The sequence below is a fragment of the Lonchura striata genome, chromosome 1 (genome assembly GCF_050655825.1).
Source record: "Lonchura striata isolate lonStrDom1 chromosome 1, ASM5065582v1, whole genome shotgun sequence".
NCBI classification, from domain to species: domain Eukaryota; kingdom Metazoa; phylum Chordata; class Aves; order Passeriformes; family Estrildidae; genus Lonchura; species Lonchura striata.
Window position 1 is genome coordinate 11209474 of NC_140703.1, and position 18825 is coordinate 11228298.

The 18825-nt window shown below is 38.2% G+C and overlaps 1 protein-coding gene across 14 annotated transcripts in view; it reads left to right on the forward strand.

The window, feature by feature from the left end:
* Positions 1-18825, forward strand: part of ROBO2 (roundabout guidance receptor 2) — a 1020426-nt gene that overhangs the window by 985280 nt on the left and 16321 nt on the right. For 12 of the 14 annotated variants that reach the window (XM_085589815.1, XM_085589834.1, XM_085589857.1 and 9 more), the window contains 2 exons: positions 1740-1954; positions 15944-16114. In XM_085589815.1, the coding sequence (XP_085445941.1) occupies positions 1740-1954; positions 15944-16114 (386 nt within the window). Of the gene's footprint in view, positions 1-1739; positions 1955-11245; positions 11429-15943; positions 16115-18825 lie in introns of all 14 variants that reach the window. The other 2 variants (XM_085589808.1, XM_085589848.1) reach the window with 1 other exon arrangement.

Genomic DNA, 18825 nt, shown 5'->3' on the forward strand with positions numbered 1-18825 from the left:
AATATATTTTTGTTGTTTGGCTGGATATATGTCATGCTAGTCAAAGTTAGTAGAAAGTCCTCCATTGTTTTGACTGGGAAGGAATATTTTTTCAGTCTTCTTTTCACACAGTTAACCTGTCCATTGTAGAGACCAGGTAAAATTAAACAGCAAAATGAGACCTGTCTGGATCTCAGGGTACTGTGGGAGCAGCAACTGAGAAATACAGACATCAGCCAACTAAGAATTTAAGAAAGAGCCCATTAGAGATTACTGGAAAAGTACATAATCATTATGGCTTTGATCCAGAAAATCACTTAAGTATATGCTTAACTATGAGTACATGAGAAATTGACTTCAATTGTTCTATCACAAGCTTAACATTAAACATATACTTAAGCATTTTGCTTGATTAGGAGCTAATCACACTGTTTATTGAGGGTTAGTTAGATGGTAGTGCCCTTTAGTGCCCCAGTGTTTTGAACACTTTGTTGAACACTAAAAACCTGGTGTCCAGGCAGAAAAGTGTTCAATAACTGTTAATCAGAATGGCTTTGTATGTCAGAAAGGAAGCACTTGTTCTGGAAATTAGATTCAGAATAAGCAATAAGTTACAACCTACACTGAGGTGGAGAAAGTTACCAGTGGTACATAACATTTACCATGACATTCTCATATCTGATAGATTTACATGATGAAAATTTTTAAAAAAAGGCTCATTGAATAAAGAGAATTCATTCATGCAGGCAGTAATTCAGTACAAAGTTTCCACGGAAAATGTATTATCGCTGGGAGCCAAACAGGTGACAATTGTAATTTCTTCAGTTTTACTGATGTCCAAGCAAGAGACCAGCAGAATCCTGGATCCCATCCAGAGTGCTGCCGATTCAAATCAGGTCATGGCACCTCATGTAGAGCCACCCAAGGATTCCCACGTGCCTAAGTTAGCAATTTCAAGTGTGGGACATGCTCTTGTGCCAAGGCCAGTCATGCCTGGGTCCTCTGGCACAGCTTACTGTGTACCTGTTGTGCTGTGGGGAATGCTGCTCTGAAAGCTTTTTTCTCAGAGACCAGGCAAATCATGAATCCCATGCTTGCCTTTGGCCATTTAGCTATCTTGTGGGGGCTTTTTTGTCTTCTTTTTCTGTTTTTTTTTTTTTTTTTTTTTGCTTTATGTAATTGCTGCATGCAGTAATTTCACACATGCATGCCCTAATACTGCTGCAATTAAATCAATTAAACTTCTTGGAATAAAGCAAAATGAAAAGGCCTCGCTGATGATGCATTCATTGGACTTGAAAATTTCTTCTGTCCTACTGGCCATTTCCTCCTCTTTAGGGTGACTTTTGCTTCAGGCACTGCATCTGTTTAAGCGGAAGGAGTGAGATTTAACTTTGGTTCAATGTGTGATTTGCAAGGGGGAATATTGTGTGAGACACTTATGTGCTGGGCTGGGATTCAAAATTCTGCTTTTCCATGGGTTTCCTACCTGATTTATGTAGCCTCTGTGTCTATTGCTCTCCATCTGTGAGAAGACACTCCTGACCTTCCCCATCCTAGAGGATTTTATCTTTATTCTTTTTATTTAAGACTGGAAAGTTAGAAGCACTCTGGTATTAGAAGCTGAATTTTCTTGAGTTTGGCCTAACCAAGCAAGTTTTGTAAATATACTTCAGGACTTGTTAAAAGGTTTGTGTTTTATTGACCATGGGCTGCAAAATCTCATCCATTCTGATAACTTTTCCTGTTTCTTTGTGTAGGCACATCCAAAGCAATACACAACCTCCTCAGGCTCCAGTTCCTCCCCTAGGATACGTATCTGGAAACCTTATTTCAGATTTGGAAACGGATGTTCCAGATGACGATGATGATGAGGATGATATTGAAGAAGAAACTGTAGAAATCAGTAGACCACTAAGAGGTCTAGAGCATACTCCAGGCTCCAGTATGGACAATCTAGACAGCTCTGTGACAGGTAACCAAACACAGTGACACCAACTTGTTACTACCAGTAAAATACATCACCATTTGGACACTTTCAAAGTGAAAATTTATTCCACTCGATTTCTGTAACATTTAAAATGTTAATACTAAACACTAAAGTTAAAGAAGGATTTGGAAATACTTTGCTTTGCTGAAAAATGATAAGGAAATTCATGAATTTTAAAAGGCTTTAAAAGACATGAAAGGAAATTCAGTTATATCCTGGCTTTCATGAAAGGTTCATTCTAGTAGAGAAGCAAGGCAGTTACATAAAAAGGAGGGGAAGACCTCATCTTAGAAATATATATTTCATAAATCAGGAGGAGCATAAAAATGTTATCTGAAAACACTTTAAGATATTCTGCTGGGCAAATGCTTTCCGAGATGAACACAAGGAAGTTAAAGACTTCAGAGTAAGTGTAGCTAGATCTGCACAACATTTATTTCTAGAGTAAACACAACATTTATGTTGGAAAATGTGCATTTTGAACATTGTACTGCTGGATTTATCAATTGCTCCCTTTTAGAGAATCTGTTTAATAATTCTGACCCAATCTGTTTAATAATTCTGACCCTCCTTCCCTCACTTCTCCCTGTCCTCTGCATGCTTTGGAAAATTACATCATCATCAAAGGGGACGTAGAAAGAGGACCTGCTGTAATAAACTAATGCATGGAATCTGAATGAATTAAATTTCTGTTGCTGAAATGTAGGCAGTGAAAGACACTGTTTTTGAAAACAGATTTTTATGGACATCATGTATTATTTGTAAACATCAGTGTAGTTCTTTTTAGGTTGAGCCAGGGCCTCTGTATAGTGTACTGTGCCCATAGTGTGGAGGTGTGCTGGAGACCCAAATATCCCCAGAATCACAGTGTTAGTGGGTGCTGCTTCAGTTTTTGATCTCAGCAGAAGAACACTGATTGTTGGTTTTGCCTTAAGGGAGACTTGTTCAGAACAGCTTCCTACCATAGCACCTCTGAGTTCCTGCTTTGTCTGGACCTCTGAAATACCAAGGCTTTTGCACGCAAAGATTGCTCTTCTGAAAACACTGCAGGAATGACAGTGATGGAGCATCAATACTATCATTTTCTTCCTTTCCCTTGATGAATGAAATAGTCTGTAGCTTAATCCCACCTTCCAGGTTTTCCTTCACGCTAGAGCCAGGAAGCTAGCCAATCTAATTAAGATTTAAGAATTGTATTTCTGCTGCTTTGATTTGAAATCCAGATGCAACTGAAGGCCATAGAGTTAAAGTTTAAATCCCTGAATTGAGAAGGTTAACTTTTTAGTGCATGCGTATGTTAACTCACTTTTCTTGCATTTCTAGTGTAATCTCCTTCAAGCTATAATTCTGCATATTTTTGCATATCTCACTAATGGCTCAGAGCCCTTTCTGTTAGCAATACACTAAGAGATTGCACTAGTAGAACAGCAATAAATAAATTTAAAAAAACAGGTTGGTATACATTTTGCTTTTGGTAGATATTAATATGGCAATGCTTATGTATCTGTAAATCAGAAAATGAATGTTTCCACATTTGCATCTTCATCTAATAGTTTGGACCACCCTCCCTAGAGCAAATAAGAAATAGTTGCATTCCTGCTCCAATTTTAAATTTTATTAAAATGTATACTTTTATTAATAACCTTAAAACTTGTAATAATATTTTAAAATCTTGTTTAATTTTTGGCATGTTAAATGTCTAATTACTCGAATTTTAAAGGCTTCTTGATGTTTTGGAAGGAATTGGGCAGAACTTCATAATGTAGACTGGCAGTATACTTAAGGTGATCTAAATTCACTTCCATTCATCACCACCATAAACTTCATGTGGCCTCATCCAGCTGAAATTTAAGGTTTTTCTCTTGCTGTTTCTTTTGCTTGTTTAATTACTAGCTGGATAATTCCTTGCCTCTGGTTCACTGCATGGCAAGGTGTATGCTGGCACTGCAGGAAGGGAATGTGCAGCTGGAGGGGAAGTAAAATTATAGACTGCCCCTATAGCACTGAGCCAACATTTAGATTGACTTAATTAGGGAATGATAGCTTCACTGAAGTACACCTAGTGTGTTAGCCTAAAGGGTCTGTAAGATGGCAAAATCTCCAAATAACAAATCTACTTCTGTCTTCCTCGATGGGTAAAGCCTTGAATTTAGAAGAGTCTGTATTTGGCTTTGTTGCTTTTTTTCTAAGGGTGGAAAGAAATTGCCTATTATACTTAAGCAAATTTTGTTTTTCAAAGGAGAATTTTAATTTTTGCTTATCTGTTTCTGTAAACTCTTCTAGGCTGCTTGATGGTGTTAAGGAGTATATAGCAAATTGCTTCAGTTGTTCCCAAGCTGTTTCTCATTCTTCAATTTGATTGCTTTTAAAATACGGTAGAACAACTAAATTGTTCTTTCTTGTGCTGAGAATATATAAGCTACTTCTTTTCACAGAGCCTTTGGTGACTTCAGCCAGCATTTTTCTAGGAATTTGTTGATCACGTTTTCACTTCTCTAAACGTATTTGAAAATGGAGGCAAGTGAGAACAGCTGACCCAGATGAAGCAATATTTCTGTTCATTCTGAAGTGCCCTGGGAGTTCAGTGTTTGTGAGAAATCTAAATTGACATCCCTTGGTCCAGACTTTCTGCAAACAGAGTTGCTGTGGTGGGAGCAGGGTGAGGTTCCTCACCCTGTAGTGTTAGCAAGCCTCAAAGACAGCCACTCTTGGGCTGAAATGGGGCTTTGTTCTTCATGGCTGAGCTGAGAACAAGGATTTCCTGCAGTGCCAAATGTGGGATTCTCCGAGGGGAAGCACTGGCACTGCGTGAGCCAAAGCACAAACTCCTGAATCCCTCTGACACCACAGTGCTGCTCCTTTAAACTGTTTAAAAGTCAAGTTGTCTTCCAGGCTCTTGAGTTTTAGTCACAGCTAACTGAAGATGCAGACAAGGATTTAATCTGCACTATTAAGCTTTTCTCTTTGCAGGTGGCAGAGACATAATGTTGACGTGTATAATAAAGTGAAAAGAAAGGAGGAGTGCACAGGAACTGTACCTTAAAGTTCTTCAGATATCACAAAGAGAATTCAAGGAGGGAGGTTTAAATTTGCACGTCTGTGGGATGTAATATGAAATTAAAGCCAAAGTTTTGCTTCATTCCCAGTATGGTTTGTTAGGATATTGAGTCACTGAATCTGCTTTAAAATAAAAGAGAAAGAAAGAACCAAAAAACACTGGTAAAATTTTTCTTCACTTGACTTTTAATTCATAGTTATTTAGGGTTATTTTTTGCTTTCAGAGACACAATGAAATATGTTTTTTTCTTTCTCTTAAGCTTAGTGTTTGCCTTTATAACAAATTGCTGTACAGAGTTATGGCATGAGTGGCCACAAAGAGTCTGTTGCATTATTCTACTTTAATAGACTTAATTAATTGGGTATGATGACTATAGAAGAAATTAAAATTTGCTTCTCACTGAAATCACTAAGAGCAAGCCTAGGTTTTTAAGGTCAAAGTGTTATGATTTGGGGGTTTTCTTTGCCCTCCCCTTACCTCCTCCTCCTCCTGCAGCACGAGTGAAGCTGGTAATGAGAGCTGTGTATCTTCAGTCCTGGTGCATTTTGACGGAAGGGAGAGTTTGGCTCATTAACTAGAATGGAAAACAGAGCAAGACCTCTTCTATCTAACTGATATAAACTGATATAAACAGAGAGATGTTTTTTTGCAAACAGTGCCTCAACAAATGGGTTACATTCTTTTTTTTTCAATAGAATTATATAGATCTAAATCATAAAAATCTCTTCAGATTGTGTAGTTCAGCAAGGAGGAATATCCCTTATTTGACATGTTTTGGTCTTGATTAAAAGACTCACAGATCACTGTCTGTATGGAAAAAGTTGATAATTCACTGTGTCTGAGCACAAATGGAATAATTCTTGAAAACTGCACAATATCATTTTCATGAACCATATTTTACCATGGCAGAGCTCAATATTTGTATTGATTTGCTTAGGGATACCTATTGCAAAAGATTCTGTTTTATAAGCAGTTAGACAGATTGCATTTAATAGGAAGAATGTGCTTCATGGATTAAATATGTGCTCAGAAAATAGGAAACTGCTACTTTTTGTATCTCATAAAAATGGTAATGCAACAATTAGCAGGGTCATATTATAAAGCACAGACTTTACTCTAGCTTAATGGATCTAGGGATATGCATTCATCAGCAACGATAGATTTAGCATAAAATGACATGTAAATGAATTGATGACTGATCATAAATTAATTTTAGTGCTGAAGAAGTAATAGAGAAACAGCAAGTTGCCACTTTATCATAGTATTTTACTGCTCAGCAACATTTGAGCAACTACTTAATGTTCTGTGTGCATTTCTTCTCTAACAGCTTGAATAAATTTGAGATTTTTTGTGCCTTTCAGCAATATGGAAACAAAAAAAATCTAGAAGGATGGAATGCAAACAGAAATAAATTTGGCTAAGTGACATAAATTCATTTTTCATTAGATGTTTATGAAGGACATTAATTATCATTGGGCCTGTGAAGTGCTGAATATCTATGTATGTTTTTTCCTCCTTCTTTTTTTAGTGTTTTCTGCCCAAAAATAAAACATTTAAAACTTAGAGGTTTATTCCAGGTGTATACATTTAAGTATATGGGCATTTATGGTGAAGGAAAGTAAAAAATAAAGTCTAGGTTTTGGAAGTGTGATCATATTTAGATTCTGCATTCAAACACTTCTATTATTCTTCTTTATTTTGATGGTATAATGACTATTATCCCTTCTCTTCTATCACTTCTACCAAAATCAGTGGGCATTCTTGCTGTGTAATCATGACAGTGGTCAGACATACCCAAGAGAAGATAATATGTTCATCCTGTACAAAGGCTAAAAGAATTCTGTAACTGATTTCAGCTGAAGTAGCATCAGTCCCCAAGGACATCACCCACACTTCAGAAACCTAAACAGTCTATCCCTGTTCCATTAAAAATCTGCAGAGGAGCAGGGACTTAACATCAATATGTGCTGGATGGTCTTGTAAAGGAAAACACATGAAGTAAGGCTGGTAGATCCAGAAAAGTATCTAATGGAGTTCTCAGAAGTGACAGGTTTGTTGTGAGCAGCTTTTATTTCACAGGTGCATTAGGCTTTTGTTTTATTATTATTTTTAAGTAAAGCAACAATACACTTTACAAAGAAAAACAGCATTTTTATTGCCAGCAAAATGCCACTAAAAGCAGTAGCATGCAGTCCACTGGAAGCTGGCACCTCTTCCCCTCACCTTTCCTTGAGAGCAAAGAAGCTTTCTGTTTGCATTAGCACCAAGAGATATTTTATGGAGCAAGAAAACAGAGTTCAACTTTTCACAGAGCTGATTTTGTTCTGCATAAAGCATTTACTGCTGCTGTCAGCAAGAGTAAAATTTACAGTTGCCAGAAAGCGTAAAAACTCAAATGTGCTCTTGGAAAACACGTAGTGAGCTGCATGTAAAGGAGACACTAAAAGCCTGCTTCATCCCATTTCAAAATGCACAGTTGATCTGAAAGGAATGTCAGCATCTCTTATTCTGCCTTTATTCAGAGAAAAACAAATGTGCCTCTGATTTGGAAAGCAAGAGGCCAGTGGATGCCTTTAAACAAGCATCACCACGTGTGCTGTGTTAACACAGCTGTGTGGTGGCCTGAGGTGCCCCGGCTGGGCTCCAGCTCTCCCATGCCTTCTGGGCAATGTCTACACCTCTGCAGGTCAGAGCAAAACAGGATTTACTGCTGCAGGTTTGGCTGGGGAAAAGAAATTTTTTATGCAGGGAAAGTGAATAGCTCAGGAATCAGAAGAAGCAATGTAGAGATGTCTCCTTTAGCTCCCTGCTCACACACAGCTGTGGGTGCTGTACGTGTCTCAGGGTATTTTGCTGACTTCAGCAGTTAGAAGTTTTTATATAAAAAGTTGCTTCCAGCAACCAGAAGTAATGGAGCATGGTTTGGACTAGGAAGGACCTTTAAAAGTCATCTTGTTCCAACCCCCCAACCATGTCCAGGGACGCTTTCTACTAGACCAGATTGCTCAGAGCCCCATCTAACCTGGCCTTGAGCACTTCTAGATCTGGGACATCCACACCTTCTTTGGGCAACCTGTTCCAGTACCTTACCACCTTCACAGTAAAGAATTTCTTCCATATATATAATCTAAACCTTTTCTCAGTTTGAAAATATTGCTCCTTGTCCTGTCACTAAAGGCCTTATCAGAAAGCTTTTTCTGCCTTTGTTATGACCCCACTTTATGTATTGAAATGCTGCAGGAAGATCTCCCTGGAGTCCTCTCTTTTCCAGGCTGCAGAGAACAATCCCAGTTGTCCCAGCCTGTCTTCACAGAAGAGGGGTTCCAACACTCTAATCATTGTTGTGTCTCCTCTCTGGACACATTTGAACAGGTCCATGTCTGCCTTGTGCCAGGGACCCCAGAAATGGATGCAGAATTCCAAGAGGGGTCATGGCATCTCAGTAAAACTCATGTCCCTGCAAGAACCAGAGCACACTACTCCCAGCCTAACACTTGCTGTGCATGGCAATGTGGAGAAGTAGGTGAACAGAGCTTTTTTATAGGGTCAGCCTAGAAAACTGGCAGCCTGATAATAAAAATGTAGGTAATTTTAGAAAAACTGGCATGTCTGTGAGTGTGTAGAACAATTGCTTTATTCACACACTATGGCCTTTTGCAGATTTTCAGTATATTTCGTACCTAAAATAAGATTTTTCTTGTTGACTGATTAACAAAGCAAATGAAAAACAGCTACTTACCCATACCCTGAAAGAGTCACACCCAAATTACCATGTGCATTGTATGGTGTGTAACAGCTGTGGTTAGCAAATGGACAAAGCAATGTGAGCAAATAGAAACTAAAAGTTCTTTCAGAACATCCATAGTCTCATGGACCATGACACTGAAAACAAAAAGTGCTCTGTATATGATTTTATATGTCTCTACATGGACAGAATATATAACACAAAACCCTTGGGCCTTGAAATTAATGGCACACATGTTAAATTTTTAGCATCTAAGTATAATCCTTTGATATGTGTAGCTCTAGTTACATTTTTATGTTTCAGCTTCTGCTCACATATTTTGTGGAATGTGTCTATAAGTGATTGTTTGAACATGTCCTCAGTTGTAGCATTTCATTTTCTGACATCTTCATTAAGTGTTTTATCTGTAGTATCTCTTTTCATACATCATCAATAACTGTTGCTAAGTGTCTTTGCTCTTCATTCTCTATGATGTCCTATCATATTTTGATTGTTAGTTCAGAAAACGTCTTCTCAGAGGAAATTCAGTTTTAGCCTTCCCTTGCTGTTATCTGGGCTCCCTCACATCTGTCTGCATCAGGTCGAGTCTGTTTGGAAAATAACAATTTTATGTGTGCTTTTGGCAAGCAGAATCAAACTCTTGTCACTTTCTGTTGCACTTAACACACTTCCTGCCTGTCAGACCTCCACTGACCTCTTTGGTTTCTTTTCTTGTATCTGAGGAGTGCACAGGTTTTTGTTATTATAGCCTGCCACTTCTCTGACATGAAAAGATTTGGTCACTGCAGCATCACAAAATAATCCACTGTTCTTGGGCTTTGTGGTGCAGCATGCTACTGAATTCCAGATTCATTAATTGCACCCATGACCTATTTTTGCAGGACATTTTTAATGTTTGACACCACCATTAGTTAATTAGCCTATCAATTAACTAATAAGCAGGTCGTTATTGATTTACTACTTCACAATTTTAAACACAGCAACGCTTTCTTGGACATTGATTTTAAAAAGGCTACTGTACTGCTACACGTTTTATGTGCATTTACAGAAATTCAGCTCTGCTGAGTAAAGTCAGGGCCATGACGCATCCCTAAACACATGTCTTCATGTCTTTGAAAACCAGTCCTCTGCAGATTCTCACAGGTTCACTGGGCTTTTTTTTTTTTTTTTTTTTTTTTCCCAACATACAGCTGTTGCTAAAAAGCACATTTCATGTATTTTGAGATGGGTATGTTGCCTGTACTATCTCAGAACAACATGTGATATCCACACAGCACCATGCACTGCCATGCAGCAGCTCAGGTCCCAAAAGCACTCTGTGGCTCTGCTCCTCACCTGGGTTTGGTAAAGTTCTTGCTGCTGGCTCTTCCCTTTGCCTCCTGCTCCATGGTGCTGAATGACCCTGGGACATTTTAGAAGTACAGAATGTCACCATCTCCATCTGAAACCCTGAAAAAAACAGAATTACAATACTTTGAAAAAAAAAATTGAACCAAGCAATACCTTTTGAAATTGATGGGTAGCTGATTGATGCTTGATTCGTGCTTCAGAAAAAAAACAAAAAAAAATAAGCAAAGAGCAAATAAGATTTATCCTTCCTTGTCTATTTTGCTCTTTATATTTTAGTTATCTCAAGATTTCTACATTTCTTTCATGTGTTTTTTCTGGTATCTGGTTTTCTGACTGCATTTTTATGATGTTGTTATCATTTTCCTCTCCTGCAGTGGTGGTAATCCATAGTTAGAACGTACCACAGGGCCAATGGCTGTCTAGCAACTGACTCAGTGTAAAATTTGCTCTGCTCTTGAATCTTAATTATTTCTAACCTTTTAAAAAAGTTACTTTAATCCACTAGAGTGAGGTATTTTAGATCAGCTATTTTCAGCCCATTACAACTGCTCATTTATTTTAAGGTTTTGATTGATAAAATTACATGAGGCCAATCTTGTCAGAATAGCCCTTGAAGCCCAGGTCTGGTCTGACTTTAGCCATATCTACAGAGAATTACATATATGTAGTCCAAAATTAAGACTTGATTTGGCAAATATCAAACTAGATCCTGATTTGTAACAAGTCAAGTAAAACAAAAACAAAACTGGTTGCATTCAATTCAATCACAGGGAAAAAACATTCATTTTGAAAAGAATTTACTGTGGAGCCTTTGCATTTGTAGGGAAAATGTATTATTTTGTTTACAGGGGCAAAGCTACATGGAGAAAGCAATGAATGAAATCCCACCTAACTCTGATAGTGCTCTGTACCAAACTGGCAGATAAACTTTGGGGTTTTTGTTGTGAAAGGACACAATAAATGGGTCTTTAAGCTTTAGATTAATTTTGCTTTTCTGTACCAAGCTCTATCAAATGAATTTTGGGTATCCTGTTGAGAAAGGACATATTAAGTGGGTCTTTAAGCTTTAGTTGAACAAATATCAAATGTGCACCACTCACTAGCCCCCTACATTTGTTTTTAGGTTCAATGGTAAATGGATGGGGTTCTGCGTCTGATGAGGACCGTAACTTTTCTAGTCATAGATCTAGTGTAGGTAGCTCCTCAGATGACTCCATCTTTACCAGCGGCACTTTTGCACAAGCTCTGGTTGCAGCAGCAGATAAAGCTGGGTTTAGGCTGGATGGAACCAGCCTGACAAGAACAGGTTTGTAGACTCCAAGTTGATGCTTTCTGCATGAAGGGTGTCTCTGCCTATCTTCCTCTCCGTGAAACTGCATCTCACACTTGCCTAACATGCATGGGATAAGGTGGATTGAGATATTTCTTCATATTTGAAATGAAACCTCGCATTATGTTTCGTTTTTAGTGATTTGAAATAGTGAATAGCGCAAGTTTTTAATCTGCACCTTTGGTCTGCTGCAGTTCCCCTCAGTGCTGACTCTGTTCTAGATTTACTGACATATGCTCATTTAATATTTCGGTGAAGAAATTACTAATTCTGCCTTGCAGCCTTTGATGATTTCATTTTCTGAAAAATCTCCTCACAATCATTCACATTTCCAGTGATGAACATCATGTTTAAACTGTTACCTCCATCCGTGCTCTCCTATTGCATTTCATCCTGCAAAAGTGTGTTTTTCTGTGAAGTTTTTCTGAGCATGGGGTGAATTGGTGTGCTTTGATTGTTAACAGTACAAACTGTTTAAAGCTTAATTAATAGCTGATTTTAAAATCCTTCATTAATAAGTTAATGTATTTTGATAACATTTAATTTTGGTTATGCCAACTGAATCTGCCAAGTAAAATATAACACAGGTAAAGTGGATATAACATTTGAAAATAGCCAATCTTCTTAATTAATGAAAACTAAATATATTTTAGTTATTTTTAAATATCCATGAGGTTTTCTTCTATTTAAAAATATAAAGAAATATTATCTTTATTCTGGTAAGAAAAGGATACATTTGCATTTCCTTAGTCTTGTCAAAATAGCAACAATAACTAATTATTTAAATCCACAAATCTAATAGCAGAGTATGAACTTGGGTAATATTTTTTGTTATACTTCCTCAGCTAATCCCAGATGACATGTCCCATAATATTCCTGTAATTTAAATTTTTTAGACTATTAGTCTGGTATGAAGTCTCTCCTTCAGTAAAATGTGTGCATTTAAGAGAAAGTCTCACATGTTGGGGCTGAAAGCTGTAGGCTCTCTGCATGCAATAACTTCATGGCAAGAACTGCATTTTAGGAACATTAGGAATAAAGGAAAGAGTTGATGGCAAAGTCCAAAAATCCAGCTTTTTTCAAATCACTGTGATTTTTACCACTGGCTTTGGGCAGACATAGGCATCCTTAAAAGATTATTTCACCATAGCTGAAGCCCTCAGTTGTTTCCCTCTGTTAATGGAAAATTGAGAAATCTGTCTTATCACTTAAAAAAAAAAAAATAAGAAAGCAAACTAAACCAAGAAAACTCATAAATTTATGTACACTTTAACTTATCTAGTATGGATACATCTGGCCAAACTATAGCTTAAAATATGTTTTCCTTGAAGAGTCGATTCTGAATGAAAGGAGCAAATCTTTTCCAACCTTTATTTTTCAGTGGTGTTTGCTCCAGTAAAAGTTAACGCACAGATTCGTCAAAATTACTGTCACTTGTATCAAACCTTTGAGAAGTGCAGTTTCCACCACAAACATGCCCATAACAGAAGTAAATGGACACACAAACACAGGCACTTTCAAATAAATATTTTATTGTAGCTATGTGAATGGAAATTACAGTGAAAAGATGAGAGCCCTCTTGTCAGTTGTATTTTCCCATCTTGATTAGGTCACAAATGCACTAAAAGTGAGTATGTGTGTGAATCCTCACAGACCATTAGAACACAGGGTACAAAAAGGGATCCATCCAGTGGTTGTGGTAGAGACTCCATGATTATTACCCTCTTACTCTCTTAATGATCCAGCAGGCAAAATGGAACTTAAATAGAAACCCGCATGCAAATAAAGAACCCTCCCTTGTTTTCCTCACAGAAACCTCAGCAAATGGTATTTTTTGCTCACTGCAAAAAAATCTCCCCGTGCTCCCTGCAGTGTCATCAGGACGTGTCACCTGGCAGGGCAGGAGCAGCAGGCTTATCCTGCTCACTGCTCTGAAGGGAGCCTGAAGGTCCTGACTCTTTATTCCTCTGCAGTCTGGATAGTTATTTCCACCCATTGAGAACAGCTGTGAAATACTCCCAGTGGTAGATACTAAAGGAGGTGTCCAGCTTGATAGCCTCACGTGGGAATGTTTGATTGCCAAGCAGGAGAGGCACTGGTGAATCCAGATGCAATGTGTCTCTCCTGCCAGACACTTTGATTCCACTTTCCAGAAGCCATCATGTGATTTGCCATGAAGTTAAAAAAGCTTTCCTTTTTAACACCCTTGGGAAATTAAATCAAGAATTAGTGGATTCATCCTTGTCTCCACTTAAACACACTAAATCTGCTGCAGAAGGTCTGACACTGCTCAGCAGTCTTACTGGCAGGGCTGCATACAAATACAAGATGCTGTGATCAGTTATTAAGTGCATTGAAAAATGTGCTATAGGAGTCTGCACATCATTTCTGTTTGCCCCATGTATGATTTAGGTCAGTGCTATTTATTTTGCCTCATTTTTGTGAAGGGATAAAAGAGAATGTTTGGTGTATATTTCTTTTTAAAACCAGCATTCTGAATGAATAATCACGTTTCTTTAGTCAAAAGAGTAAGTGTGAAGAATCTGTGTCCTCCACTCACTAGTTGCATTTGCATGTTGTGAGTTTATTTTTGCAAAACATCTGTGCAGCATGCTGTGAGCTGGGATGGAATTTCAGGCTCACATCTGAATTTCTTTGCATTAGGAGTCTTTTTTAAAAATTTTAAATGAAATCTTAATATTTCATCTGTGTTCATCTGCTATGTTATCCTTATCAGTGAAAAAAGGGCTTGATCACTTGTCTTTGTCTGGCTGCAGCTGTGCCAGCTATAGAGGTTAATGTTCCCAAATGCTTATTCCTTTCTTTCTCCCAGCTCCAGAATTAGCTGCTTGGGCGGGTGTTCTGTAACCCAATTTCAGTTAAAATGAGCTAGGTTAGCAAAGCCATTGTTTCCAGACTATATAAACTCAATTGGGGTTTTTTTGGTGTTTTTTTTTGGTAGAGGAGGTTAAGGGAATGTCCAAATGAGGGCTTCAAACATGGTAACCTCTGATAGCTGGCACAGATGGGCAGCTGGGGACAAGCTGTGACCTCCTCATGGTGCAAAACAGAAGGTAGAAGGCCAAGCCTGAGATAGTCACAAAATCTCTGAAGTCAAATAGTGAAATATTATCCTAACATTTTCACATTAATGTGAAACAACATGTTAGAGAGATTACAGCTACTTTTTCACTTTGCCCTCTTGGCACTGAGAATGTTTAAAATAGGATGCTGAGTTGCATATTACTCCCAGTTAGGCTTTTCTAGATCAGGTTGTATGTGACAGCATGTTGGAATTAAGCACATCTGTTGGAAGGGTTTACTAGAAAACAACCCACTGCAGGGTAGACCATGGTCTAAGTTAACCAGAGGATAAAAAGACCTCCTTTCTATCATGGGCCCAGTTGACCAGAAAAATAGAAATCACCCATTTTGCCACTTTCTATCACCTTTTGCACCATTTGGCCCTACAGCAGCACTGAAGGAACAGAATTTCAGACTGGCTTATGCATTTTGAACTGCAGATAGCATTAAAATATGTAAGAATTTTAATTATAAATTCTAAATTAATTAAGATGTTAGCATCTCCAAAATTTCGCAGGAATGACATACACATGAACAAAAGAAAGTCAAAGATGGGGATTTTTAGTTTTCATCAGTTATAATTAAATATTAGGTCCAGTTAACAAAATAAAAATATCAGAATAAGAGGAAGTGAATGTGTTAAATGAACTGTGCTCTTTAAATTCTGAGTCTTTAATCATCTGCTCCATAGAACAGCACCAAAGATATTTCTTTAAGAAAAATCACATAGCTTGAATAGTGTGTATATATATATATATATGTGTATATGAGATATAAAAATACGTGAATAAATCTGAGGTCAGAATATATATTTTAAAAAGTCAAAGTAAAATTAACTGTAAAATTTTAGCATTTAAATATACCTCCATTTTTATTTCTTGAGAAAAGAGAGTCCTTAAGTATACAGTATTACAATGCTACATAGCTTGCAAAATTAGTTACATTTATCTCGCTGGAGTTACTCCAGCTATACAGTGCATCTGGGAGCCCCTAAAATGAGGATCTGGCTCAGAAAACATGAAAGTGGAAGGCAGGAGGAGATAAATTTGATATGATTGCAGAACTGTTTTCCTTCCGTGTTCAAGGCTGAGGAGTTGTTATGACACATCTGTTCAGCACACAGAGCAGGTAGGAGTTAGATGGCATACAGTAGTTTTATCACAACAGATGGAATAATTTTAATTATAAAAGTTAAAGACAAAAGAATGCCAAGTTTCTCTACTTCACTTGTTGTGGTGTGTCTTAAAGCAGTTGTTATCAGTGGGTACCTTGAGGGGACACTTGCCTGCCTCTGAGAATTAGACCTGATTTAATGTTTCAGAGCAGACATTAATAGAACAGCGCGTTTCAAGGCAATAGCATTTTTTCATCTGGTTTCTGTCTCTCTTTTTTTTTTTTTCTCTTTAGGCAAAGCATATTCTTCCTCTCAGAGACCTCGGCCAGGCAGTCCTTTTTCTACTGACAGCAACACCAGTGCAGCTGTCAATCAGGGTCAGAGGCCAAGGCCCACGAAGAAACACAAGGGCGGACGTCTGGAGCAGCCCCCTTTGCCTCATCGCCGGGAGGGAATCACGGACGGTGAGTGCTGGGGGAGGAAAACCTGCAACAGGCAGGTGAGCACAGCAGGAGAAGGCAGAGGCACCTTTTCAGGAATATCAATTCAGGAATATCAATTACTGCTTTGGTGGAGTTGGAGTCCCCAGCTTGCCACATGAGCAGTGTTGCAACTCTAACAGTGTTGGGCTTGGCTGAGTGTTGGAGGAGCCTTTCCCCATTTCTGCTCTGGACATGGCATCATCTCTTAGGGTTTCTCAGATCTCAGTATAAATCTTACCCCAAAATGACTGCATTGCACATGTGTTGACATTGAAAAATGGCCTGTGAGTAATTTTACATTTTATGGAAGTAGCCACCACTAGCAGTAGCTGTATGTCATGAATTTCTAAGGAGAAGTGGAGAGCGAATCCCACAGGACTTTTTTGGTTTGTGATGGTTTTGACAGACACCCAACAGCTACAGCGACACGTGTCATGTTTTCCCATGATTCTGCCTCACCTCTTGTCCATGCTGCTTCAGTCCTGACATCCACTGACCTCAGTGACTGTGTCTCCCTCTTTTACATCTCCACTTCTCTCTTACAACTGCTTCCCATCTGGAAATTTCAGGCATGTCTGTTCTGCTCTTCTAATACTTAAGATCAGATCTTTCTTCCATTTTCTTTGTCTACCATTCTTGAGTCTGGCAAAAGACACAATTAGTACCTGTTAGTTTTTGAGGAACACTGGGTAGGAAGGTGGCCAGCTGGCTACCTCCCCCTCATTTCTTCTGATCCTTGGCCTTGCACCTGTAGGTGTTGAAGCGTTCACCAAAGGGGTTATTGTTACACCTCCTCCTCTATGACTTATTTTCCCTGTGATATTATTTGTGGAAAAAGCTTAAAGTAGCTTAAATTCTGCTCCTATGGATCAAAGTTCCTTTAAACATTAATTCCCTCCCCTTGTGGATATATTACAGAGGCCTGTCTATCACACAGATCCATTGGATAGATGTGTCTGTGAAGTAGTAACTAGAAGGTTATGGATGTCACTTGTAGTGCTCGCCATACTCTTGCTGTACATGTTTTGTAACCCTTCTGAGTGTCATATCCTGTCACCCTGAACTATGAGCATCTTAGGCCACAAATTCTGTGTACATGTGAGTTTGTAGTGCACTTAATATGGTGGACAGTAATCCTTCTGCTTCTGAATACTGTTGCTACAGAAGTATTTTACAATAGTGGGGATACCAGAAAATTAATGGAGATCCAGTTCAGGTCATGAGACAGATGGAAGTGGGGCTCCTCAGAGAGTAACTCCTTCATAAAATTTGGCATTGTTTAAACTGGTGAAAGAGATCCAATTGTAAGATTCATTTTAAAAGAGGAAACTCCTATTACTTTGTATTTATCCTAAATAAAATACTAATCTTACCAGAATTTCTTTCATATATTTAAATCAGAATACCAATGATATACTATTTCCTTCAACCTCTCAGGCATGGGCAATAACCATAACAGCTTTTGGATGCCATTTGATTAATATTTGTCTTTTACAAACCTAGTTAAAGTTCTTGCTATATGTTGCAAAAATTTATAATGTCCTAGAGCAATAGAGGAACAGTTCCCATCCTGTATTAACACAGGAACAAACAAACAAACACAAATGGTACAGTCTTCCGCTTCAACTCCTACTGAATATGAGTCATTAAAGTGTAATGTCAAGTCTGAGTCATAGTTAAATTTTCAAAAGATCATTTGTTAATTAAGGAAGCTAGAAATTACTGCTGCCACCTGCATGTATGTAAACAACTGAATTTAGGAATCTCTGGTTTGCAGAAATTAAAAATGGTAACTGGGTGCTTTCTGTGGAATATTACAATGAACTGTACAGAGACAGACAATACCACTGTGCTTAAGCTATAGCTAGAAAGAGGAAGCAGGAGAGCCTCGGATAGGTCTAGCAATACCAAGCCCTAATCCAGGTCAGTCCATTAAGCCCTGGGCCATCCTGATTTCTGTGAAAAACATCACTATACATTTTCTCTGTTTTTTTCTGATGTCTCAAATTCATTCCCTTATAACTGCTTCCTCTTGGACTTGTCTTGTGAGACTATACTTGGTTTGCCAGTTGTTTTCAAATTCCCAGGTTGGATGAGTCCTGGTATCCTGTGTTTAAGTCTCATCACATACCGGATGTCTGTCATTTTCAATTTTCATTGACCAAGAAAGCTCCAGCTTTCTCTGCCCATTCCCATACACATCCCGAGTGCTTCCCCCTTGTTAACGGTAACCATATGGGACAGTGCAAAAGACCTAAGAAACTGTAATATTTAACACATAGCACACACATCTCAGACCATGTAAGCATCTGAGGGCTCAACTTCATGCTTAGTTTTGACAGCAATCCACACAAATCCCCTAAAACCCCACTTCTTCATTTCCTTCAGCTGCAAGTCAGAAGCCCCTAGAGACTGACTCTAGATGGAGTCTTCATATTTGTCTTGCTGTACAGCTTGTTTTTTCACTTCCACATCCTGAAATACTGTGGAGAAAACAGCACATCCACAGAGGAAGAATATGTTATAAACCCCTCAGATGGCCAAAACTTTCATTTTGAGTTCACAGTCCACCATAAAAAAAACACCCCCAAAAAAACCAAAACCAAAACAACACAAAAAAAACAACCCCAGGAGGGTTTTAATGCTAGTGCTCAAGAAATAATTTGTTTTTCTAGAAAAAATGTAGTCATAAA